General features: G+C 41.1%; 1 protein-coding gene across 1 annotated transcript; it reads right to left on the bottom strand.

Moving 5' to 3' along the window:
- On the bottom strand, positions 1–27,684 carry LOC130084487 (E3 ubiquitin-protein ligase rnf213-alpha). The gene is made up of 14 exons (XM_056249946.1): positions 27,665–27,684; positions 24,702–24,858; positions 22,803–22,977; positions 22,620–22,714; positions 22,008–22,259; positions 18,924–19,056; positions 18,608–18,691; positions 17,748–17,928; positions 15,996–16,197; positions 6,922–6,999; positions 5,894–6,091; positions 4,277–4,366; positions 4,023–4,201; positions 1–358 (listed from the first exon to the last, which is right to left on the bottom strand). The coding sequence occupies exons 1-14, from the start codon at positions 27,682–27,684 to the stop codon at positions 205–207; spliced, it is 1,998 nt and encodes a 665-aa protein (XP_056105921.1). The 3' UTR covers positions 1–204.

The raw sequence follows: 27,684 nt of genomic DNA, 5'->3' as shown, positions 1-27,684 counted from the left end.
GACTACTTTGACAGAGCGAATAATATGACAGTACACAGAGCTGTATATGAACGAGTAAATATACAGCAGAACACTGAACCTCATACACTGTAACTCAGGTGCATAAAAGGCACAGTTTTGGAAAGTCTGTAATGAGTATGGCATTTGTAAATGAAACCGAATCTTTCCCTGATACGAGTGATTAGGTAAGACAACAGGAGCTCTTCATCTTTGGTGTCGTTCTTGTCTGACATGGACCGAGAACTTCCACGTGTCGGTGTACTGCGAGAGCAGGATCTTTTCAGGGAAGAACTCGTCCACCTCAGGAGGAATGTCCAGATCTTTGCGCTCCATGTAGGACACAACCGTGTCTTTCAGACTGCAGACACACACATCACGGAGTTAGTACAGATTTACATCAGTTCAGCAAGAGCTTTAGAGCACAAGTTAACCAGGTTTCCTGTAGAATATGAATATTTCCCCATATTCCCCACCAAACTGTATGTCAATTTAGTAATTTAAAGCTGCAGTCCGCAGTTTTTCCTCTTTGTCGCCGTCTCTGTTCGAAATCTGCAATTGCAATTATTAGCGGAATTATCATCTTTACGTGAGTTGTACTTCGACACCCTCGACACGGCACAGCGCGGATGAACACAGTGTTTGAGGAGAGTGTGCGGCTGTCAGTCACCGCGCCGGTGTGGATACTGGCATTAAGAATCACAGCATACGAATTCAACATAATAATTTTCACCGGAAAATGTCATCTGAACAAGTAAGTAACATCCACTTGTGTTCTGGTTCTGACATTGCAGTAAATCGCACTGATTAAATCTAACAATCGCTTATCATATCACGCAAAACCGTGCAAATTATACTTTGTTCTCAAATTGTTAATGTTAACAACGTCAGCATTGCGCGACTACATGTAATGTCCTTCTGATATGTATCCATGTTTTCGCATGGGTCCGGTTGCAGTCTCTTTTTTTCTGTAGCCACTCCGAAGTCCGAACGAAGTCTTTTGCATTTTGCAGCGGGTGAATCTGTTGTCATTGGTGATTGTTGTTTGAACCTTTCTATATTGAGACTATATTGAGTCATTACGTCACATCTGTACACATAAAGAAGAGTCTCGGCTAGTAGGCTATATTGAGTCATTACGTCACATCTGTACACATAAAGAAGAGTCTCGGCTAGTAGACTATATTGAGTCATTACGTCACATCTGTACACATAAAGAAGAGTCTCGGCTAGTAGACTATATTGAGTCATTACTAGGGGTGTGCCGGTTTCAGAATTGGTGATGACGGTTATGACGTGAGTCAAATGTGACGGTTCGTAACATAACCGTCGTCGTGGTTTTGATACATTTCCATTAAATGTATCACACAGTAAACAAATCCTTAACAAACAAACAAACAAACAAACAAACAAACGTTGCAATGAACGTGCTTTGTTTTAAATAAATCACACACAGTAAACAAAACCTTAACGAAAAAACTTTGGAATGAACTTTGCAATTTGGACGCGCAAACTGCGTGCCGGTGCGGTGAGACGTGCATGCTCGGGCAGATTCGGCTTGAAGTCGGTCATCCTCGGACGCGGCGCCGCGCGCGCTGTTACAAAAAAAGCCGTGCACACAGCCAAGCCAAATGGGGTCTTGCCGGTCTTGCGCACCGACCGAACGCGTCATTTTTGCCGCGCTCACCTTCGCGCTCGTGCGGACGCGTCGAGTATAAACAAGGCTTTACTCCGTGTCAGCGCGCGCTCTGATCGGTAAAGTACAGACAGACCTCTCCCGAATCATCTCCAGCAGTAGCAGCCTCCGTTTCCCTCTTAAGCTGATATTAGTAATTAAACATTCTCTATGATAAAAAATGTTTGTAAAAAATATTTTAATAGCACGGTTTTGGCGGTTATAGAGTTCTAATGACGGTGTTCAACTATAACCGTCGGTCTCACGGTTATATAATAACCGTCACACCCCTAGTCATTACGTCACATCTGTACACATAAAGAAGAGTCTCGGCTAGTAGACTATATTGAGTCATTACGTCACATCTGTACACATAAAGAAGAGTCTCGGCTAGTAGGCTATATTGAGTCATTACGCCACATCTGTACACATAAAGAAGAGTCTCGGCTAGTAGGCTATATTGAGTCATTACGTCACATCTGTACACATAAAGAAGAGTCTCGGCTAGTAGACTATATTGAGTCATTACGTCACATCTGTACACATAAAGAAGAGTCTCGGCTAGTAGACTATATTGAGTCATTACGTCACATCTGTACACATATAGAAGAGTCTCGGCTAGTAGGACATATTGAGTCATTACGTCATATCTGTACACATAAAGAAGAGTCTCGGCTAGTAGACTATATTGAGTCATTACGTCACATCTGTACACATAAAGAAGAGTCTCGGCTAGTAGACTATTTTGAGTCATTACGTCACATCTGTACACATAAAGAAGAGTCTCGGCTAGTAGGCTATATTGAGTCATTACGCCACATCTGTACACATAAAGAAGAGTCTCGGCTAGTAGACTATATTGAGTCATTACGTCACATCTGTACACATAAAGAAGAGTCTCGGCTAGTAGACTATATTGAGTCATTACGTCACATCTGTACACATAAAGAAGAGTCTCGGCTAGTAGACTATATTGAGTCATTACGTCACATCTGTACACATAAAGAAGAGTCTCGGCTAGTAGGCTATATTGAGTCATTACGCCACATCTGTACACATAAAGAAGAGTCTCGGCTAGTAGACTATATTGAGTCATTACGTCACATCTGTACACATAAAGAAGAGTCTCGGCTAGTAGGCTATATTGAGTCATTACGTCACATCTGTACACATAAAGAAGAGTCTCGGCTAGTAGGCTATATTGAGTCATTACGTCACATCTGTACACATAAAGAAGAGTCTCGGCTAGTAGACTATATTGAGTCATTACGTCACATCTGTACACATAAAGAAGAGTCTCGGCTAGTAGACTATATTGAGTCATTACGTCACATCTGTACACATGAAGAAGAGTCTCGGCTAGTAGACTATATTGGGTCATTACGTCACATCTGTACACATAAAGAAGAGTCTCGGCTAGTAGACTATATTGAGTCATTACGTCACATCTGTACACATAAAGAAGAGTCTCAGCTAGTAGGCTATATTGAGTCATTACGTCACATCTGTACACATAAAGAAGAGTCTCGGCTAGTAGACTATATTGAGTCATTACGCCACATCTGTACACATAAAGAAGAGTCTCGGCTAGTAGGCTATATTGAGTCATTACGTCACATCTGTACACATAAAGAAGAGTCTCGGCTAGTAGGCTATATTGAGTCATTACGTCACATCTGTACACATAAAGAAGAGTCTCGGCTAGTAGACTATATTGAGTCATTACGCCACATCTGTACACATAAAGAAGAGTCTCGGCTAGTAGGCTATATTGAGTCATTACGTCACATCTGTACACATAAAGAAGAGTCTCGGCTAGTAGGCTATATTGAGTCATTACGTCACATCTGTACACATAAAGAAGAGTCTCGGCTAGTAGACTATATTGAGTCATTACGCCACATCTGTACACATAAAGAAGAGTCTCGGCTAGTAGGCTATATTGAGTAATTACGTCATAATGTTGGTCATAATGTTGGTTTGATTGCTTGCGTTACATGAGAAAATAAATCATTTGAGTTTCCCTGATGTAGTAGATTTAATGCGGTGCGCTCCGGGTCGCTGTCTTTATGTCAAACAGGGTTTACCAAACAGGACATGAAACAGCTTCATGAATAAATAAATACAAAAATACAGTTATCCACTTTTTCAGAACACTTGACAGATTTGGTCAGATCTCTCAAATAGGAATGAAAAGTTTTGACATTTATATGTATTTATATACACCTGTAATTTAGGAATTATATGTAAATCATGAACTGAGGCAAAACTGAACCCTCTCCAAAAAACTCATTAGTTCTGCACATCAGAAGAAAATCAGAGCGACTGTTATCCCGTCGCCAGGTCTCACCCCCAGTCAGCCTTGAAGGTGTCCGGGGCCTTCGGGCTCTTCAGGACCAGGAGCAGGAACTCGTGCATCTCCAACAGGAAGGCGTCAGCGCTGGACTTGGTGAAGAAACTCGTGAGCAGGGTCTTGTGTTCCTCCTGCAGAGGATGCTTGTACTCTTTGCTGATTCCCACAAACGGGTCCTGAAGTGCAGATGAAGAAAGTCATTCTCACACACACTCGAAGCAGAATACGGTTTAGTGTGTTGCGTGTCTCACCCTCTTCAGACGAATCATGGTCTCAGATTTCAGAGAGCTGAGCAGCTGCCACAGCGCCACACAGTGTTTCAGACTGCACCTGCTCAATGCCTGCACACACACACACACACACACACAGATTAGGGATTGGGTCAGAGTCGTCAATTAGTTGAATTTCATAAAAACGAGTAAACACTGCTGTGAGGATGTTTACAATAAGGTTTCATTAGTTAACAGTAGTTAATGTATTAACTAAGATGAACAATACATTTATTACTGTATTTGTTCATCTTTGTTAATATTAGTTGATAAAAAATACAGCTGTTCATTGTTTGTTCATGTTAGTTCACAGTGCATTAACTAATGTTAACAAGATTTTAATAAAGTATTAGTAAATGTTGAAATTAACATTAACAAAGATTAATAAATGCTGTATACGTGCAGCTCATTATTAGTTAATGGTAACTAATGTTAACTAACGAACCAAATTGTAAAGTGTTACCACAACATTTATTGTTTATGCTCTGTCGATTTCATTATGAAATTTAAAGGTTTTTGTGATTATTAGCAGGCACACTCCAAATATTTAGTGAAGTTTTGTTCACTCGTCAGCAGAGACTAAAAGACTTTAGATTTAAAAAACCATATGGTTATCGTTTAAAATCGAGAGCTAAACAATCCAGAGCTAGTGTCCACACAGCTGGCATGTTTAACTGCTGTGGCTTATCCACGTTGTGCACGAAATATCGCATCTCTTATGACACATTTTGACTATGTTCAGCATCTAATTAAACATCTGTTTGGCCTTCAAAAACCATTTCGGCCCAAAACTGAAAATAGCTGTTTTGGCTGCAAATTTCCGGTAGGCAAAATTTATGTGCATCCCAAATCCTAGAAACAGCACTGCTCTGGGCTGCGTTTCCCAACAGCATCGTAAGTTGATCGGAGAGACTAGGGGTGACACAATATATCGCAATACAAAAATGCAACAATACATATTGTCACTATCCACGATACATATTGTGTATAGTTCACCCAAAATAAAAATTACTGTGAGAAAAAAAATGCACGTTTTCAGAGTTTTAGTGTCAGTACTACATTAAACTACTATATAATGTTGAATATAATGCATAATAATACAATGGGGGAATATTTGTGGGTCCTGATAATTCCAAATGTCTGATGTTACCAGTAAAAAGTGTCCTACATTATTTTAAATATATATATCTAGTCAGTGAAAGAGTGCAAGCATATTCATCTAAAATAATTCTGTTTTCAGCTTCAGAATTAATGAATATTGTTATTCTGGTGTCTCTATTGTCCTGTGCTTTGGGTTTCAGCACCAAGTCCAAGCCTATTCATTTACACACACAATGTAAAACCAAATTTAGCATTTTAATCAACAGAACATTTCTTGCTAGCCTTTGATATGATATGTCTGATATGATATGTCTTGGATTATCGCAATAATACCGTATCGTGAGTTCAGTATCGTGAGATGTATCGAATGAGGGTATCGTTACACTTTAGACCATTGTGGAGACCATTGGTGGCAATAGTTCTACGATCAACTTATGCTTTTGGGAAACGCAGCTCAGCGCAGTCCAATAATAAAGAAAGTGTGTGTTCATGACCAACCTTGTAGATGTGTGAGCCCATGTGGTCCGTCATCTGCAGCACCTCTTTGAGATAGGAGCTCAGCTGCATGTGTGGGTCGGCCCCGGTCATGGCGAGGAACCCCAGGGCCAGCTGGACGGTGGACAGCGCCTCACACACGTCACTGTAGGACTGCAGATCCTTCACCAGGTCGTGCTGCGTCAGCGGCTGCAACGGCTCCTGCCACACACAACACAACACCGCGTGAGGACATCTCACAAATATATCTCTGCAGTGGAACACTGATTTCATTAAATATACAGTTTGAAAGGCGCATTTAAACAACAGAAATGTTAATTAAGAGCATTTTCACAATAAAGCTTATACTCTTAATGGTGTTCGGCCAATCGTCAACCGAACCACAGGCTCTACTCGTCAGCACAATGACCCCAAAAACTCACACATACCAGAAAACCTGTTAAATTCCAAAATAATAGAACATTAAACACTATCAGATCTCCCCCTATATTAATATTGAGCAATACACATTAAATAACACTTAATTTTAACATTTGCTCTCCTTTAACAGTCAGAAGCAAAGCATGCTAGGAACTAGAAATCTGTTGTATCTCATTCCGTGAATGTGTGTGTATATACATGTGTGACCATACATTCACATTTATATGGGAATATGTATGTGCAATATATGTACACAATAAGGAATAAAACTTTTCACGAATCATAGTCAAAACAAGCTGCAAAAGATATCATTAGCTCCGACCACTCCCATGAATCACTGCGAATGACATAATCGAAGTGATCTCTCTACGCTCTTAAAATAGGCTTGTCTTGGTTCATGGCTGATAATGCGTGAAAAGAAGACTTTTTAAAAAATCCCTATGGGAGAAATGAATGGAAAAAATACTTCCGGAACCAAGCCAGCATTGCTGAAAATGGGTGATATTGCACTCTATCGCACACGTTAGAACGTCCGTCAACCAATCAGAATCCAGCATTCAATAAGATACAGATTAAACCTGTATCATGCTAAAACAAATAATGTAACTTACTTGTTGAACTTTGCCCTTCACATCTTTCAATATGATCTCATAATTTCTGTCCTGTCTGTTCACCAATGTCGGAATCCCCTGAAAAACAAAACGAGAATAAAAAAAATCAGCAAATACAACTTTTCTAATAGATCTACTCTGCAGAACTCCACAATAACTGCATTAATGGTGATGTGAGTCAGTGGTGCAGTGACGTACATTAATGGTGATGTGTGTCAGTGGTGCAGTGTCGTACATTAATGGTGATGTGTGTCAGTGGTGCAGTGACGTACATTAATGGTGATGTGAGTGGTGCAGTGTCGTACATTAATGGTGATGTGTGTCAGTGGTGCAGTGACGTACATTAATGGTGATGTGTGTCAGTGGTGCAGTGTCGTACATTAATGGTGATGTGTGTCAGTGGTGCAGTGACGTACATTAATGGTGATGTGAGTCAGTGGTGCAGTGACGTACATTAATGGTGATGTGAGTCAGTGGTGCAGTGTCGTACATTAATGGTGATGTGTGTCAGTGGTGCAGTGTCGTACATTAATGGTGATGTGAGTCAGTGCTGCAGTGACGTACATTAATGGTGATGTGTGTCAGTGGTGCAGTGTCGTACATTAATGGTGATGTGTGTCAGTGGTGCAGTGTCGTACATTAATGGTGATGTGTGTCAGTGGTGCAGTGACGTACATTAATGGTGATGTGTGTCAGTGGTGCAGTGTCGTACATTAATGGTGATGTGTGTCAGTGGTGCAGTGTCGTACATTAATGGTGATGTGTGTCAGTGGTGCAGTGACGTACATTAATGGTGATGTGTGTCAGTGGTGCAGTGACGTACATTAATGGTGATGTGTGTCAGTGGTGCAGTGACGTACATTAATGGTGATGTGAGTCAGTGGTGCAGTGACGTACATTAATGGTGATGTGAGTCAGTGGTGCAGTGACGTACATTAATGGTGATGTGTGTCAGTGGTGCAGTGACGTACATTAATGGTGATGTGTGTCAGTGGTGCAGTGTCGTACATTAATGGTGATGTGAGTCAGTGCTGCAGTGACGTACATTAATGGTGATGTGTGTCAGTGGTGCAGTGTCGTACATTAATGGTGATGTGTGTCAGTGGTGCAGTGTCGTACATTAATGGTGATGTGTGTCAGTGGTGCAGTGTCGTACATTAATGGTGATGTGTGTCAGTGGTGCAGTGACGTACATTAATGGTGATGTGTGTCAGTGGTGCAGTGACGTACATTAATGGTGATGTGTGTCAGTGGTGCAGTGACGTACATTAATGGTGATGTGTGTCAGTGGTGCAGTGACGTACATTAATGGTGATGTGTGTCAGTGGTGCAGTGACGTACATTAATGGTGATGTGTGTCAGTGGTGCAGTGTCGTACATTAATGGTGATGTGTGTCAGTGGTGCAGTGTCGTACATTAATGGTGATGTGTGTCAGTGGTGCAGTGACGTACATTAATGGTGATGTGTGTCAGTGGTGCAGTGTCGTACATTAATGGTGATGTGAGTCAGTGGTGCAGTGACGTACATTAATGGTGATGTGAGTCAGTGGTGCAGTGACGTACATTAATGGTGATGTGTGTCAGTGGTGCAGTGACGTACATTAATGGTGATGTGTGTCAGTGGTGCAGTGACGTACATTAATGGTGATGTGAGTCAGTGGTGCAGTGACGTACATTAATGGTGATGTGTGTCAGTGGTGCAGTGTCGTACATTAATGGTGATGTGTGTCAGTGGTGCAGTGACGTACATTAATGGTGATGTGAGTCAGTGGTGCAGTGACGTACATTAATGGTGATGTGTGTCAGTGGTGCAGTGTCGTACATTAATGGTGATGTGAGTCAGTGGTGCAGTGTCGTACATTAATGGTGATGTGTGTCAGTGGTGCACTGACGTACATTAATGGTGATGTGAGTCAGTGGTGCAGTGACGTACATTAATGGTGATGTAAGTCAGTGGTGCAGTGACGTACATTAATGGTGATGTGAGTCAGTGGTGTAGTGTCGTACATTAATGGTGATGTGTGTCAGTGGTGCAGTGACGTACATTAATGGTGATGTGTGTCAGTGGTGCAGTGACGTACATTAATGGTGATGTGTGTCAGTGGTGCAGTGACGTACATTAATGGTGATGTGAGTCAGTGGTGCAGTGACGTACATTAATGGTGATGTGAGTCAGTGGTGCAGTGACGTACATTAATGGTGATGTGTGTCAGTGGTGCAGTGACGTACATTAATGGTGATGTGAGTCAGTGGTGCAGTGTCGTACATTAATGGTGATGTGAGTCAGTGGTGCAGTGTCGTACATTAATGGTGATGTGTGTCAGTGGTGCAGTGTCGTACATTAATGGTGATGTGAGTCAGTGGTGCAGTGACGTACATTAATGGTGATGTGTGTCAGTGGTGCAGTGACGTACAATAATGGTGATGTGAGTCAGTGGTGCAGTGTCGTACATTAATGGTGATGTGTGTCAGTGGTGCAGTGACGTACATTAATGGTGATGTGAGTCAGTGGTGCAGTGTCGTACATTAATGGTGATGTGTGTCAGTGGTGCAGTGACGTACATTAATGGTGATGTGTGTCAGTGGTGCAGTGTCGTACATTAATGGTGATGTGTGTCAGTGGTGCAGTGTCGTACATTAATGGTGATGTGTGTCAGTGGTGCAGTGTCGTACAATAATGGTGATGTGAGTCAGTGGTGCAGTGTCGTACATTAATGGTGATGTGTGTCAGTGGTGCAGTGACGTACATTAATGGTGATGTGAGTCAGTGGTGCAGTGACGTACATTAATGGTGATGTGTGTCAGTGGTGCAGTGACGTACATTAATGGTGATGTGTGTCAGTGGTGCAGTGACGTACATTAATGGTGATGTGTGTCAGTGGTGCAGTGACGTACATTAATGGTGATGTGTGTCAGTGGTGCAGTGTCGTACATTAATGGTGATGTGTGTCAGTGGTGCAGTGACGTACATTAATGGTGATGTGAGTCAGTGGTGCAGTGACGTACATTAATGGTGATGTGTGTCAGTGGTGCAGTGACGTACATTAATGGTGATGTGTGTCAGTGGTGCAGTGTCGTACATTAATGGTGATGTGTGTCAGTGGTGCAGTGACGTACATTAATGGTGATGTGAGTCAGTGGTGCAGTGTCGTACATTAATGGTGATGTGAGTCAGTGGTGCAGTGACGTACATTAATGGTGATGTGTGTCAGTGGTGCAGTGACGTACATTAATGGTGATGTGTGTCAGTGGTGCAGTGACGTACATTAATGGTGATGTGTGTCAGTGGTGCAGTGTCGTACATTAATGGTGATGTGTGTCAGTGGTGCAGTGACGTACATTAATGGTGATGTGAGTCAGTGGTGCAGTGACGTACATTAATGGTGATGTGAGTCAGTGGTGCAGTGACGTACATTAATGGTGATGTGAGTCAGTGGTGCAGTGACGTACATTAATGGTGATGTGAGTCAGTGGTGCAGTGACGTACATTAATGGTGATGTGTGTCAGTGGTGCAGTGTCGTACATTAATGGTGATGTGTGTCAGTGGTGCAGTGACGTACATTAATGGTGATGTGAGTCAGTGGTGCAGTGACGTACATTAATGGTGATGTGTGTCAGTGGTGCAGTGACGTACATTAATGGTGATGTGTGTCAGTGGTGCAGTGTCGTACATTAATGGTGATTTGAGTCAGTGGTGCAGTGTCGTACATTAATGGTGATGTGAGTCAGTGGTGCAGTGACGTACATTAATGGTGATGTGTGTCAGTGGTGCAGTGACGTACATTAATGGTGATGTGAGTCAGTGGTGCAGTGTCGTACATTAATGGTGATGTGAGTCAGTGGTGCAGTGTCGTACATTAATGGTGATGTGTGTCAGTGGTGCAGTGTCGTACATTAATGGTGATGTGAGTCAGTGGTGCAGTGACGTACATTAATGGTGATGTGTGTCAGTGGTGCAGTGACGTACATTAATGGTGATGTGAGTCAGTGGTGCAGTGTCGTACATTAATGGTGATGTGTGTCAGTGGTGCAGTGACGTACATTAATGGTGATGTGTGTCAGTGGTGCAGTGACGTACATTAATGGTGATGTGTGTCAGTGGTGCAGTGACGTACATTAATGGTGATGTGAGTCAGGGATGCAGTGACGTACATTAATGGTGATGTGAGTCAGTGGTGCAGTGACGTACATTAATGGTGATGTGTGTCAGTGGTGCAGTGACGTACATTAATGGTGATGTGTGTCAGTGGTGCAGTGTCGTACATTAATGGTGATGTGTGTCAGTGGTGCAGTGTCGTACATTAATGGTGATGTGTGTCAGTGGTGCAGTGTCGTACATTAATGGTGATGTGTGTCAGTGGTGCAGTGACGTACATTAATGGTGATGTGTGTCAGTGGTGCAGTGACGTACATTAATGGTGATGTGAGTCAGTGGTGCAGTGTCGTACATTAATGGTGATGTGTGTCAGTGGTGCAGTGACGTACATTAATGGTGATGTGTGTCAGTGGTGCAGTGACGCACATTAATGGTGATGTGTGTCAGTGGTGCAGTGACGTACATTAATGGTGATGTGAGTCAGTGGTGTAGTGACGTACATTAATGGTGATGTGAGTCAGTGGTGCAGTGACGTACATTAATGGTGATGTGTGTCAGTGGTGCAGTGTCGTACATTAATGGTGATGTGTGTCAGTGGTGCAGTGACGTACATTAATGGTGATGTGTGTCAGTGGTGCAGTGTCGTACATTAATGGTGATGTGTGTCAGTGGTGCAGTGACGTACATTAATGGTGATGTGAGTCAGTGGTGCAGTGACGTACATTAATGGTGATGTGTGTCAGTGGTGCAGTGACGTACATTAATGGTGATGTGTGTCAGTGGTGCAGTGTCGTACATTAATGGTGATGTGAGTCAGTGGTGCAGTGTCGTACATTAATGGTGATGTGAGTCAGTGGTGCAGTGACGTACATTAATGGTGATGTGTGTCAGTGGTGCAGTGACGTACATTAATGGTGATGTGAGTCAGTGGTGCAGTGTCGTACATTAATGGTGATGTGAGTCAGTGGTGCAGTGTCGTACATTAATGGTGATGTGTGTCAGTGGTGCAGTGTCGTACATTAATGGTGATGTGAGTCAGTGGTGCAGTGACGTACATTAATGGTGATGTGTGTCAGTGGTGCAGTGACGTACATTAATGGTGATGTGAGTCAGTGGTGCAGTGTCGTACATTAATGGTGATGTGTGTCAGTGGTGCAGTGACGTACATTAATGGTGATGTGAGTCAGTGGTGCAGTGACGTACATTAATGGTGATGTGAGTCAGTGGTGCAGTGACGTACATTAATGGTGATGTGTGTCAGTGGTGCAGTGACGTACATTAATGGTGATGTGTGTCAGTGGTGCAGTGACGTACATTAATGGTTATGTGTGTCAGTGGTGCAGTGACGTACATTAATGGTGATGTGTGTCAGTGGTGCAGTGACGTACATTAATGGTGATGTGAGTCAGTGGTGCAGTGACGTACATTAATGGTGATGTGAGTCAGTGGTGCAGTGTCGTACATTAATGGTGATGTGTGTCAGTGGTGCAGTGACGTACATTAATGGTGATGTGTGTCAGTGGTGCAGTGACGTACATTAATGGTGATGTGTGTCAGTGGTGCAGTGACGTACATTAATGGTGATGTGAGTCAGGGATGCAGTGACGTACATTAATGGTGATGTGAGTCAGTGGTGCAGTGACGTACATTAATGGTGATGTGTGTCAGTGGTGCAGTGACGTACATTAATGGTGATGTGTGTCAGTGGTGCAGTGTCGTACATTAATGGTGATGTGTGTCAGTGGTGCAGTGTCGTACATTAATGGTGATGTGTGTCAGTGGTGCAGTGTCGTACATTAATGGTGATGTGTGTCAGTGGTGCAGTGACGTACATTAATGGTGATGTGTGTCAGTGGTGCAGTGACGTACATTAATGGTGATGTGAGTCAGTGGTGCAGTGTCGTACATTAATGGTGATGTGTGTCAGTGGTGCAGTGACGCACATTAATGGTGATGTGTGTCAGTGGTGCAGTGACGCACATTAATGGTGATGTGTGTCAGTGGTGCAGTGACGTACATTAATGGTGATGTGAGTCAGTGGTGTAGTGACGTACATTAATGGTGATGTGAGTCAGTGGTGCAGTGACGTACATTAATGGTGATGTGTGTCAGTGGTGCAGTGTCGTACATTAATGGTGATGTGTGTCAGTGGTGCAGTGACGTACATTAATGGTGATGTGTGTCAGTGGTGCAGTGACGTACATTAATGGTGATGTGAGTCAGTGGTGCAGTGACGTACATTAATGGTGATGTGAGTCAGTGGTGCAGTGACGTACATTAATGGTGATGTGTGTCAGTGGTGCAGTGACGTACATTAATGGTGATGTGTGTCAGTGGTGCAGTGACGTACATTAATGGTTATGTGTGTCAGTGGTGCAGTGACGTACATTAATGGTGATGTGTGTCAGTGGTGCAGTGACGTACATTAATGGTGATGTGAGTCAGTGGTGCAGTGACGTACATTAATGGTGATGTGAGTCAGTGGTGCAGTGTCGTACATTAATGGTGATGTGTGTCAGTGGTGCAGTGACGTACATTAATGGTGATGTGTGTCAGTGGTGCAGTGACGTACATTAATGGTGATGTGTGTCAGTGGTGCAGTGACGTACATTAATGGTGATGTGAGTCAGGGATGCAGTGACGTACATTAATGGTGATGTGAGTCAGTGGTGCAGTGACGTACATTAATGGTGATGTGTGTCAGTGGTGCAGTGACGTACATTAATGGTGATGTGTGTCAGTGGTGCAGTGTCGTACATTAATGGTGATGTGTGTCAGTGGTGCAGTGTCGTACATTAATGGTGATGTGTGTCAGTGGTGCAGTGTCGTACATTAATGGTGATGTGTGTCAGTGGTGCAGTGACGTACATTAATGGTGATGTGTGTCAGTGGTGCAGTGACGTACATTAATGGTGATGTGAGTCAGTGGTGCAGTGTCGTACATTAATGGTGATGTGTGTCAGTGGTGCAGTGACGCACATTAATGGTGATGTGTGTCAGTGGTGCAGTGACGCACATTAATGGTGATGTGTGTCAGTGGTGCAGTGACGTACATTAATGGTGATGTGAGTCAGTGGTGTAGTGACGTACATTAATGGTGATGTGAGTCAGTGGTGCAGTGACGTACATTAATGGTGATGTGAGTCAGTGGTGTAGTGACGTACATTAATGGTGATGTGAGTCAGTGGTGCAGTGTCGTACATTAATGGTGATGTGTGTCAGTGGTGCAGTGTCGTACATTAATGGTGATGTGTGTCAGTGGTGCAGTGACGTACATTAATGGTGATGTGTGTCAGTGGTGCAGTGACGTACATTAATGGTTATGTGTGTCAGTGGTGCAGTGACGTACATTAATGGTGATGTGTGTCAGTGGTGCAGTGACGTACATTAATGGTGATGTGAGTCAGTGGTGCAGTGTCGTACATTAATGGTGATGTGAGTCAGTGGTGCAGTGTCGTACATTAATGGTGATGTGTGTCAGTGGTGCAGTGACGTACATTAATGGTGATGTGAGTCAGTGGTGCAGTGTCGTACATTAATGGTGATGTGTGTCAGTGGTGCAGTGTCGTACATTAATGGTGATGTGTGTCAGTGGTGCAGTGTCGTACATTAATGGTGATGTGTGTCAGTGGTGCAGTGTCGTACATTAATGGTGATGTGTGTCAGTGGTGCAGTGACGTACATTAATGGTGATGTGTGTACATTAATGGTGATGTGTGTCAGTGGTGCAGTGTCGTACATTAATGGTGATGTGTGTCAGTGGTGCAGTGTCGTACATTAATGGTGATGTGTGTCAGTGGTGCAGTGTCGTACATTAATGGTGATGTGTGTCAGTGGTGCAGTGACGTACATTAATGGTGATGTGTGTCAGTGGTGCAGTGACGTACATTAATGGTGATGTGTGTCAGTGGTGCAGTGACGTACATTAATGGTGATGTGAGTCAGTGGTGCAGTGACGTATATTAAAAGGATACTTCAGTATTTAGCATTAAGCTTAGTATTAGTAGAAAACCTGTAGTATTTTCAAATTACCGTGATTTCCACCCTCATATCCCCCTGAGACGAGAGATTTATGTATTTTGGCCAGAGGCTAAAGACTACAGTCAGTAGTAGGGGCTGTCCCGCATGTTCTCAACCCGCCCATAGAGGGTGGGATCTCACTTACAGAATGTACACATAGTGTCAGCAATCTTTTTTGGAAGCTAAGCTAGCAGGCTCTTGTTCTGTGGAGAAACCCGAGTAACTTAGTAGGAGAAAGCTGAGTAGTAGGGGTTACCATCCTCTTTTTCCCGGACATGTCTGGCGGTCGAGATCTTACCAAATTTTCTGGATTCAGCTTTTGCTTTCTGCAGTCGCCATTCATTGTTTACATGCACACCTTTTGTTTCAATCGAACTGAATTCATTCCGATTGGTGAATCTGAATGTAGTGTTTACATGAACGCTAAACAAGTGATCAGTTGATGTGCGTTTTAACATTGCTAAGAAAATTCCCGCTCCTCCATGAGAGATACGAGACCGGTGCGTCTCACAGGTGTCGCTCATTGGTAATCACGCCACCGGCCTCGCGCCGTTCTCCCGCGGCCCCAGCCTCGTACTGCTCGCCACAGTAAACATAATGAATGGCGACTGTAGAACGCAAAAGCCGAATCCCGGACATTTTGGGCGATCTCGAAATCCCGGGCAGACTCATCACGGAGACTCACTAGTAGCCTAGACTTGTTGTTTAACTACTGCGCTCTGTTACCGGTAAGCGTGGCCTCCTAGGGCAGCGAAGCAAGTGCATTCTGGGAGTTGTTGTCTTTCATCCACATAAGCCAAAAATACATTTTCTGGCTTTTCTCAGTCTAGAAAGCTCCAAATTCAAAAATAATCTCACATTTCTTCTACATAAATACCCATTTCAAATACACACTCATCTTTCCAGAGGTGAAGTATCCCTTTAATGGTGATGTGTGTCAGTGGTGCAGTGACATACATTAATGGTGATGTGTGGTTTGCCCTGTAGGAAGCGGGTCAGGATCTGCTGCTGGATCTGGGGCAGGTCGTACTCCAGCAGGGTCTCCTGCCCGCGCTCCATGCTGTACTGGCAGTGGGACAGCACCAGCGGCAGCAGGTCTCGCTCGTACTCGTAGCGGATCACGTGCAGATCCGTCAGGTCCGCTGGGCTCACCGTGTAACTGGAAGAAACAGGGCAGAGGATGAGCTGGAGAAACGGGGAAAACTTTAACTGCTAGCTCTGACAGGGCAAAGGTTCAGACAGAGATCCGCATGCTTTTATGTGTGTGTGTTGCAATGTGGTCGCAAGGATGTTCTGGGTGGTTGTTTACTAGCCCAAGTCAAAAGAGCACACCACTAATATTGTCTAACCAGGGGTATTCAATTTAAGTTCAAAGAGGTCCGGTCTCTATATCTCCTACTTTCCTACTTATTGTCCGGACAACACTTTTTTAGTTACTTTTCCATCGAGGCAATAGTAGTACTTTGTAAAAGAAAACAAAAAACCTAAACACTCAAAATAGTCATCAGAGATGAGCATCTTGGGCCCAAAGAGCCCAGTGATGTCTAAGAATTTTTACCAAAAAAAGTAAATATTTCTCCCAACCGGATATGAATATAAAAAGGTTAGATCAGATGTTTAAACAGGCTATTTTTTTATGTATTTATTTTACTTACGACTGATCATGCCCAAACACGCTGAGTCAGAGACAGTTGCTCTCAGACGGTGTTTAAAATCTGCTGCAGTCGTTAAAAAGTCTGTAAGTGTGTTCAGTTCAGTCTCAGCTAGTCGTTAAGTGTGTCCCCGGCATTCAAGTATGGACCATTTTTAGATTTTGCTCAAAGTAATAAACTATTAAAAACAAACAACGTACATAATCTAATAATCAACTTTCATCATGAGGACAAAACAAAGTTAACTAGTAATTTAAAAGTTTTTCTTGCCATCTCTAAATAATTTTCCAAAATCTAACATTGTTTATTATGAAATGCTCTTCATATGTCGATTAATAATGCTAAATGTATGAAAAAAACATCTAAAGATGCCACACATTACCTTGGTTTAGTTAGTTAGTTAAACGGTCAGAGTCATCTGTATGACAGATACAAATAATTGTATTAGCTGCATTCTTGTTTTCTGCAGTGTTTTAGAGAAAGTATCAGTTTTGCTGCTCACCGTGTTTCTGCTACTGTTGTGAAAATAACTGCAGGTCTTAATGTGTTGCTTTATCGTCTTTATTGGGAGAAAGCAATGTGTATGGAGCGGAAAGGGCTTGAATTAACCACTTTTGGCTCTACACAAAAATATTATAGATATAGCTTCGAAAGATCATTACCATAATCAACCCTGAGTGCTTGTGGTGTGAACCACTCTGTTACTGCTCACTTTAATCCATAGAAACGGTAAAATGGCGCAGTTATGTCCTGCGGTCCAGATGGGAGAAACTGATATCAATATGATATATCGCAGTCAGCCATTTAAATAACACTGGTCTAGACCAGCAAGTCTGTGGTTTTTTTCCCTCATATACATGCTAGGTGGAAATCGTAAGTGCGATCATTCAGAAAAGTAATAGTTATAATCCACAAGCCACATGATTTTAAATATCTCCCATATCTAACGTTATAGGAAGAGTTGCGCCATGAAGATTAAAACTTGGGTTATGGGTTTCAATAACCCTACGTGAGCAGTAACCCCAGAATGCCACGGAACAGCGGCTGAAGCTCTTACCCAGACTCCTCTCCGGTGTGTTTCTCCACCGCGTACACCAGGTCATTGTGAAGCGTGATGAGGTAGCTGACGAGCGCAGTGGAGCACAGGCCCAGACCGTGTCTCTGAGGCAGCAAAACCTGCAGGTCAGCGTCCAGACCCAGATCCTCCTGAGTGTAGTCAGCCGGCAGCTTCAGCTCTCCTGACACACACAATAAAACATTACAATAAAACACATCTGTGTCCATGAATTACTTTACGGTGGTTAAAACAGGGGCAATTTGAAATCAGACCTCATTCAGAAATCCATGTCACAATTATAGACTATGACAATCTGACTAATAACGTACAAACAACTGTCCTTTTCACATTTTTTACTGAATATATTAAGTAATCACTCACAGTGTATTGTGGAAAAATCAGTCTAGACTGTCTGGAAATAAAAACTCAGTTCAGAATTTTCTATATTTGTAGACAGGGTATCTAACCGTGGATTCATAAACAGCCAGGTCTTAAGCAATGCTTTTGTAGCCTTGTCCAGCTTTGTGCATGTCTTTAAAGCATTTTTAATGATTTTGTGCCTTTAATTTAAAGGGCACTTCCAATCTCATCTCCTTAATTGACTCCATTTAGCTTTTGGAGAAGTCATAACTCATAACACAGAGGTTCACTTACTTTATCCAGTCTGCTCTGTCAATGATCTCTCAGTGTCTTCAATACAATTTTGAAAAAGTACACCTTTTTGGGTCAGATTGTGTTTGTCTACAATTGTGACTTGGATGAAGATCAGAACACATTTTATGAGTAGTCAATGCAGAAATCCTGTTCTTTTCAAAGGGTTCACAGTTGTATTCTTGTCACTGTTAAGTAGTGGCACTCACCTGTGGTAGCCAGAGACACCCTGATTTGGTTCCATGTTGACAAAAAGATTTTTATGCGCTTTTCATACCAGGCCGAGAAGGAAGCTGTTGAATGAAAACATGGCACTATCACTGTGTTTGCAATGAACGTAATTATATTTCTAGAGAAATGGCATATGCTTGCATGATTGCTCAGCACATTTGAGCTGAAATGGGTAAATCAACCATCAGCAAGCTTCCTGAAATAATTAACAATTCATTTATCGTAACTCAATCATGAATGACCCACACTGACCCGATGGCAAATGATCTCTTTAATGTGTGATATGGGCAGTACCTGCTCTCTGGCTGTGCAGGAACTCTCCTATGGTGCTGTAGGTCAGGTCTGTCACGTTCTGAAACCTCTTTACCAAATCCCTCTGGAGAGCCAAGATGTCGGGCAGGAACCTCACCAGCCGAAGCTCTGCTTCCTAAAATAAACAGTTGGTTAACATACAATACACATTTTATTTCTATAGCACATTTAAAACTGCCGTTGACCAAAGTGCTTCCAGCGTAGATAATACAACAAAAGCCATTACATACAGTCACACAAACCAAATTAAATCCTGCTCACTCAATCAGCTCTTAAAGCCATACTAAAAAGATGCGACTTCAAACTAGACTTAAGAGCATCCACAGATGGGGAAGATTTAATGTGCATAAGCTTTGGACTTTAATCTAGTTTTAGGAACAAAGAATCATTTGACTAGAAGATCTCATATTTCTTGTGTTTTGATAAGGTATCAAAAGGTCAACAATATATTTTGGGGCAATACCATGCAACGCTTTAAAAACCATAAAACTCAATCCTGAATTTTACCGGCAAGCCAGTGTAAAGAAACCAAAACGGAGTAATTCTCTCTCTCTTCTTTGTACGAGTCAAACTGTAGACGAGATAATTGACCCTGTGAGATGCATATAAAGAATTACAGTAATTAATATGTGATGCGTGACTAACAGTGAATGCATGACTAACAGTCTCCAGGTCCTTAAAGGAGAGAATTGGTTTCAGCTTAGAAATAGTTCTGACTCTGAGTTGATAAAAACCAGCCTTAACAACACTAGTGACCTGTTTATCTAAAACCAAAGCCGATACAAGTGCATCAAAAGATTGAGAGCCTTTCGGATCTATTGAAATATATAACTGAGTGTCATCTGTGTTTCAATGATACATAATATTGTATTTACGATTGCCCAAAGGGCACATGTATAAAGAAAATAAAATAGGCCCAAGTATGGAACCCTGTGGCACACCACAATGTAAATTAGATGATGTAGAATGCAAATTTCCAATGCAAACCAAAAATGATCTTTCCTTCAAGTATGATTTAAACCAGTCTAAGGCGGTTCCCTTAATGCCAACATCTTCAAAACGGCGCAATAAAATACCATAATAAAATAGTAGACTCAAAGGCGGATGTGAGACAGAGTAAAATAAGGATAACTACCTTTCCAGAATCAACTGCTATCTATAAAACATCATTAAAAACCTTAAGGAGGGCAGATTCTGTGAACAGTCAGTAATAACATAAGAACAAATACACAAATTACAAGTATAGATAAATACAACATAACGAAGTTACAAATAATGTAATGTCTAACAGTATTCAGGTACCGAAATGTAATCATTAAATGTAAAATAACACTGTAGCTTTCACTGTATAAATTACATATAGATTAATCTTTGCAGGGCTCCAGACTAACTTTTCCACTGGTCGCACTGGTGGTACCAACTTTCTCAGTTGGTCGCACCAGCATATGATTTGGTCGCACCTTTTTTTCTTTTCTTTTTTTTTTTGCTACATGCCATGCAATCAATGCATGCTGATGAATAGTGGTTTTAATGGACAAAGGCTAGCAAAGGCTTTCTGGGTTGCAGCAGAAATACCTAATATATTAATTATCATTGCCAATTTCAGGATTTTCATGGATTTTGGACAGTAATTTTAATCTGTAATTTTAAGCATTTTACATTTGAATTATATACAATCTATCTATTTACATTTGAATCATATATCTATCTATCTATCTGTCTATTATCATCTTTCTATCTTTTAAAAATCATTAAACATTCAAATGTATGCATTACATTTTAAAAGATTAGAGTATTATAATAAACTGATACAGATTTTTCGTTATCAAAGTTTATAGTTCTAACAAAAAGCAGAAATCTCACACTCCTTACCTTCTGCATTTTATAATAATTTCCTTTTCCTCTGTCGAGCGATCATGAGAGTAATCGCTCGACAGAGGAAAGTATAACCGCTGAAAAGACGTATACAGGAGGAAGGGGCTTTGTGTTTCGTGAGACCATTTTTATATGCCTTAATTCGTGAATTCGTAATTGGCGCGTTTCACCATCAGTGTGCAATGCGCGTGACATCTACGTTCATCAATAAATAAACTGCACGTGTCTTGCGGAAGAACATTGTAAACGGAACTTCTCTCCGTTAATGTCTATGGCGAGTCACGCAGGCACTGGGCTACTCCGCAGCCGAGCCGAGCCCGGGATAAAATAGTCCGAATATAAACACTTATTATAGGCGTACCGTAGTGATTCAGAATAAGTCAAAAACACTGTTTGGAAAATGGATTCATGATGTAGCCTACTCGTTCATTTTGAACATAAGTTACGGACTGCAGCAGCTGATACAACGGCGTTCTGTTGCTCAAGCGTCCACTCGCACAAATGCGACCACATAACATTTTAACTCGCACATTCTAAAAAAATGGTCGCAGTCTGGAACCCTGCTTTGTAAAAGATGTGTTTTGTTGTTTGATTGACATGAATGACTCAGACAGCAGCAGATATTTATAGGCTGCTGTCACTTTAAGACCTAATAAACGGATCCAAATATAATGATACACAACCGATTTCTTTCTCAACTTTTCACATTCACTTAAGACATAACCGACTGCTTTTACGAGAATACTTGCCGAGATGGGCATTTTAACATAGTTTTGTGTGTATGAGTCTCTTAAAGTACAAGGAGATGTGAAAGAGGAATTTGTGTGTGTGTGTGTGCGCTTTGGGTGTGTACGACTGTACGCTCAGATAACACTGCTAGTTGAGTTCTCTTTCACCTCTTCTTGTGCTTGAATGGTTTAAAATCGCTTCAATGTGTAAATTGTCAAGAAAAAACACGTGCAAATGATAAACTTTCACTCTGTAATGGCTAAACTCAGCAATTAATCCGCGAATCACATGCGTGCCGAACCGTCGGGTCTGTACGGATCACGGATCAACTGCAATCTGTTGCGACCCTACTGCTAATAGCCAAAAGTCTGGCTACACAACATAAACAATCCATCTAGGAAGTAGCTGTAGTCTCTGGTTGTTCAACAGAGAGAGAAACACTCTGGTTGATGGATATCTTACCCGTTGAAGGAACCTCCAGAACACAGGCAAAGTGTCCCGGCCGTTGTTCTGCTCCACAATGTGTGTCAGACTCAACATCGAGACCTTCTTCCGGCAGCTCCAGATGGATGAATTATGGATGAGGGATTTCTTTGGCAGAGAACGCAGGAAAAGCCCTGGTTCCCCAAATGTCAACTTCATCACCGGATTGGAAGACACTCGCTCATCTTCCCTGACGAACGCGTTCACTTCCTTTAGCTGATGCTCCAAAACCTGAGAGAAAAAGAAAAATCAAATAATGGAAAGCAGAGCTTCAACTAATAATCATTTCAAATAATCAGCTAATCTAGCGGTCATTAGAAGTACTCGACTAATGAGGTCATTAATGAAACGGCTCTGAATCGCCCACACAGCTTCTGCTTTATGTTATGTGATCAAACTAGTCAACAAAGAAAAAAGCTTATTTTTTATTCTCAATAAATTTGTCAACTAGTTTTAGACAAAAGAAAAAAAATGATGGAAATAAAAATCAAGCATGATAAACACAGCTAAATTAACCAAGAAAAAAAGAACTTTAAGTTGCATTGTTCATTCTGGGTGCTATGACTTACTAAAAGATGGCATGTTGTTTACCTTCAGCTGATGTGCGATGACATCAGTATCCATGGCAGTTTCCCAAGCATTTCTTGCATCTTTAGTGGAAAGGTTTTGATCATAAAGAACAGGCCCTGTTTAGAATAACAAAATGTTACATTTCTTGAATTTCTGAAGCAAGAGCTCAATATGGCATGTGTCAAATGTTGTGTGGGCTCTTACACTGGCTGGTCGGATGGGGCTCCAGTAGACTGTGGATGGTCAAATGGACAGTACTGACCGTATCATCCACTCCTTTACCCAGAGCTCTGCTCAGCTGCTCCATGTCCTTCAGAAGATGGCGCATCAGGAACGGACCAGGATCCAGCACTGCAGGCTTGATGATCTGCACGACACTCTAGACACACACATGCAAAAACATGGGATGAGCAACTCCGCAGTTCTTCAAACACATGTGTGTATCTGATCTGGATTGAGTTGTCTGAGAGATAACTCAATGTCTGTATGATTTACATGTACAGGGATGCCAATTTACCAAGTTTAGCATCGAGTAAGAATTATGGATTTAGGACTTGCATCATAATAATTTGTATTGTGATTGTTAAAACATTTGGTAACTAAACAATTTTATTAAGTTTAGTTGTTTACATTGTAAAATAACTGGTAGGCTACTGTTTTTATTAGTGCTTGACACAAAATTCAAGATTTCAATTCATAAGCTTGCGATCTTGATTCAATATTGATTAATTTGGATAAATATCAGGTACAGTAGCTACATGTTAATTTTGCTAAGGAGCTAATCTCTCAACTAATGCTGTGAACATCAGGGAGCCATGTCAGCTGGTATTATTATTAGAGGTTTAAATGAACAACTCAAATTAATATAATGCGTTTTTTTATAATAATAATGTTATACTATTTGAATGATACGTGTAAAAATATAATAAACATGTAATATAGTGCATATATTTAGCAAAACACTCTGACACCGACAGGGGCGGGTTTTGCTCCGACTTCGCGTCCAGCCGTGCACGAGCGCAAAACCTCACAAAACCCGCCCCTATCGGTGATTGGTTGGAACACTGTTTATTTTGGTTTTGAGTGGTGGTTGTATCCATTTGTTTTTGTGTGCAGATCTCAGAGCCTAGGCTGTCTACAGAGACGTGTTTTTTTGACAGCCTGCTTATGGGGCGGGCAGCTAACTGATCGTTAGGAAAGATTAGATGAATGTGATCATTTATTTCTGGGCCTGAAATCGCTGATGCAACCTTTAACAGCACATCCGCAAAACATTTCAGAAACGCGAGATCAAGAAACGAACTGGAAATTAAAATAACAACAGGCCTTATTCATTCCATTTTATAAACATTTCGTTTCATATAAACTGCCTATAAAGGCTATGCGTGTGATGTGATGATAATTACCATTATTGGTAACCTCTGCCTCTGACTCTTGTTTTAAATCTAATTTAAAATGTATATCAATATAGGCCTTCATATTCTTTTTACTTTTTATTTTTTGTGGGAATTTCCTGGTAAAATGAAGGTAAAAAAATATTATTTTATATTTTATTTTGCCTTTCCACGGACCACCTGCAGTACCCTCACGGACCACAGTTTGGGAATTGCTGTTATAGACTGTTTTATTGAGATCTTTCCACGTTTGAAACACTGATTGATCAAGTACATGTGACATGTTACGTTTCGGTACGTTGTACTGTATCTTTCAACATTTACCTTCCAACATTCACTATCTTTCACCTTCTAATGTTCATTCATGTTTAATTTCTATTAAATAGTAGTAAAGAGGAAGAGATGATCAGTTCACGTGCCGTAACTGAGGCGCTACAACGAGCTGTCATGTTTAAGAGCGCCAAAACAGTATTTATTGCTTGAATTTCGCAATAAAATTAACATAAGTGGAAAACTGAGCTGTTGTTTCATATCAAAGTAACCCTCCTTTTCTGTCGGTGTCCTCTTTGCGTGAGAAAATGGATGTGTGGCGTGAGAGCATGAGAAAAGTGTCAATTGCGTGAGTCTCATGTGAGAGTTAGCAGCCCTGCATGTATCAATACCCCAAACCAAAATAAGCATACTTTCATAAATATATATATATAAACACCTGTGTGTTGCTTTGAGCTCCCAGCAGCATGGACATGTGTGTGAGCAGTCTGAGGAGAGCGAAGGGGGCCGGAGACATGTTCTTAGTGTCCTGCATGTCAGGCTGATCACGACGTTGTGCGTCGCCCAGAATGTGTCCCGACTTAGTGCGGTCCCCTCTGCAAAGAGGAACAAGAGCTCAAATTTACATACAATGACTAACTCGTTCCTTTGTGCAACGAAAAGATGTGCAATGCATGTGCTTTTGGAATTCATTGCACATAAGATCAAGCGTTGTGCATTGAAGAATAACACCTTTGCTTTCGCATGCTTTTCCACACTACAACTAACTTATTCAGTTGTGCGACTGAAGGGAAATCATTGCATTAGCTGTTGCATTTGTGTGATGAATAGAAATCCTTGCATTAGCTGTTACCTTACAATGCACACAATAACTAACTCATTCCTCTGTGCAATGAAAAGAAAACACCTAACAATATGTGCTTTCGCATGCATTTCCATCCTACAACTAATTCATATGTGCACTGAAGAGAAAACCACATGAGCGGTCGCTTCACAATGCATACCCGTTCCTTTGTGCAACGAAGAGATGTGCAATGCATGTGCTTTTGGATTGCATTGCACATACGATCAAACGTTATGTATTGAAGAATAACATATAAGTAATATGCACTTTTTTGCAGTTCAGTGCATTAAAGCACTAACCCATTCCGTAGTGCATTGAAGAGATAACGTGTGTTGTTTGATTGCATTGCATGCAATATCTAACTTGTTCCTCTTTGCAATGAAAAGAAAAGACATAACATGTGCTTTCGCATGCATTTCCATTCTACAACTAATTCAGTTGTGCACTGACGAGAAAACATCACATGAGCGGTCGCTTTACAGTGCATACAATGACTAACTCGTTCCTTTGTGCAACGAAGAGATGTGCAATGCATGTGCTTTTGGATTGCATTGCACATACGATCAAACGTTATGTATTGAAGAATAACATATAAGTAATATTCACTTTTTTGCAGTTCAGTGCATTAAAGCACTAACCCATTCCATAGTGCATTGAAGAGATAACGTGTGTTGTTTGATTGCATTGCATGCAATATCTAACTTGTTCCTCTTTGCAATGAAAAGAAAAGACATAACATGTGCTTTCGCATGCATTTCTATTCTACAACTAATTCATATGTGTACTGACGAGAAAACATCACATGAGCGGTCGCAAGGCACATACAATCAAACGTTGTCCATTGAAGAATAACATATAAGTAATATGCACTTTTTTGCAGTTCAGTGCATTCAAGAAGTAACCCATTCCGTAGTGCATTGAATAGATAACGTGTGTTGTTGCAATGCATAAAATATCTGGCTTATTCCTCTTTGCAATGAAAAGACATAACATATGTCCTTTCGCATGCATTTCCATTCTACAACTAATTTATTTGTGTACTGACGAGAAAACATCACATGAGCGGTCGCTTTACAATGCATATAACTATACAATGCATATAACATAATAACTAACTCGTTCCTTTGTGCAACGAATATGTGCAATGCATATGCTTTTGGATTCATTGCATATACGATCAAACGTTGTGCATTGAAGTATAACCATAATAACACCTGTGCTTTCGCATGCTTTTTCACACTACAACTAACTTATTCAGTTGTTTAACTGAAGGAAAATCATTGCATTTAGCTGTTGTATTTGTGTGATGAAGAGAAATCGTTGCATTAGCTGTTGCTTTACAATGCATACAATAACCAACTAATTTCTTAGTTCAACGAAGAAACGACATGCTTGCATTGCACACACGTCTAACGTTGTGCATTAAAGAATAATATATAAGATATGTACAGTGCAATGCATGAAATAACTAACGCATTCCGTAGTGCATTGAAGAGATAGCATTTTTAACAGTTGCATTGCATTGCAAGAAAGAACTAACTTCTGTGAAATGAAAACATATAAAATATGTGCTTTCGCATGCATTTCCATTTCTGGCCAAAGAATTCTTGAACATTAAGTTACTATACAGAAAGACCTCTTATTTTGTTATATTAGCCAGACAGATATTTGACCAACTGAACATATTTCAGCCATGCAGAGGTACCTTTATGATCTACTGAACATATTTCTAGCCAAAGAGTACTTTCATTAGGTTACTATACATAGATACTTACTTCTTATGATGTTTTATTAGCCAGGAAGATATTTGACCTACTGAACATATTTATGGCCCACGAGTATTAGATCTTGAACTTCTAAACATACTCATTGACTCCGTTTGATGTTAATTCAGCGGTACAAGAGTCCTTATTTTACCTACTGAACATATTTCTGGACCAAGCTAATCTTGAACTTTCTATACATACTCATAGACTCCTTCTGATGCTGCCTAAGCCATATAGAATGTCCATATCTGACCTATTGAACTAATTTCTGGTAAAAGGGTCCTCAAAAGGTTTTAAACAATATAAACTATAGACTCTTTTGATGATATATAAGCTATACAGAGGTTCCTTTCTGAGCCACGAATATAGTTCTGGCCAACGATTACTAGATCTTGAGCTTTCTAAACATACTCATTGACTCATTTTGATGTTTCTTCAGCCATACAAGAGTCCTCATTTTACCTACTGAACATATTTCTGGCCAAAGAATTCTTGAACATTAAGTTACTATACAGAAAGACCTCTTATTTTGTTATATTAGCCAGACAGATATTTGACCTACTGAACATATTTTTGGCCCACAAGTACTTGATCTTGAACTTTCTTTACATACTCATTGACTCCTTTTGATGTTACTTCAGCCATACAAGAGTCCTTATTTTACCTACGGAATATATTTCTGGCCAAATAATTCTTGAACATTAAGTTACTCTACAGAAAGACCTCTTATTTTGTTATATTAGCCAGACAAATAATTGTCAAACTGAACATATTTCAGCCATACAGAGGTACCTTTTTGATCTACTGAACAT

This window comes from Rhinichthys klamathensis, unplaced genomic scaffold (genome assembly GCF_029890125.1).
Source record: "Rhinichthys klamathensis goyatoka isolate OS25496 unplaced genomic scaffold, OSU_Roscu_1.1 h1tg000065l_1, whole genome shotgun sequence".
NCBI lineage: Eukaryota > Metazoa > Chordata > Actinopteri > Cypriniformes > Leuciscidae > Rhinichthys > Rhinichthys klamathensis.
This window is presented reverse-complemented; position numbering and strand designations above follow the sequence as displayed.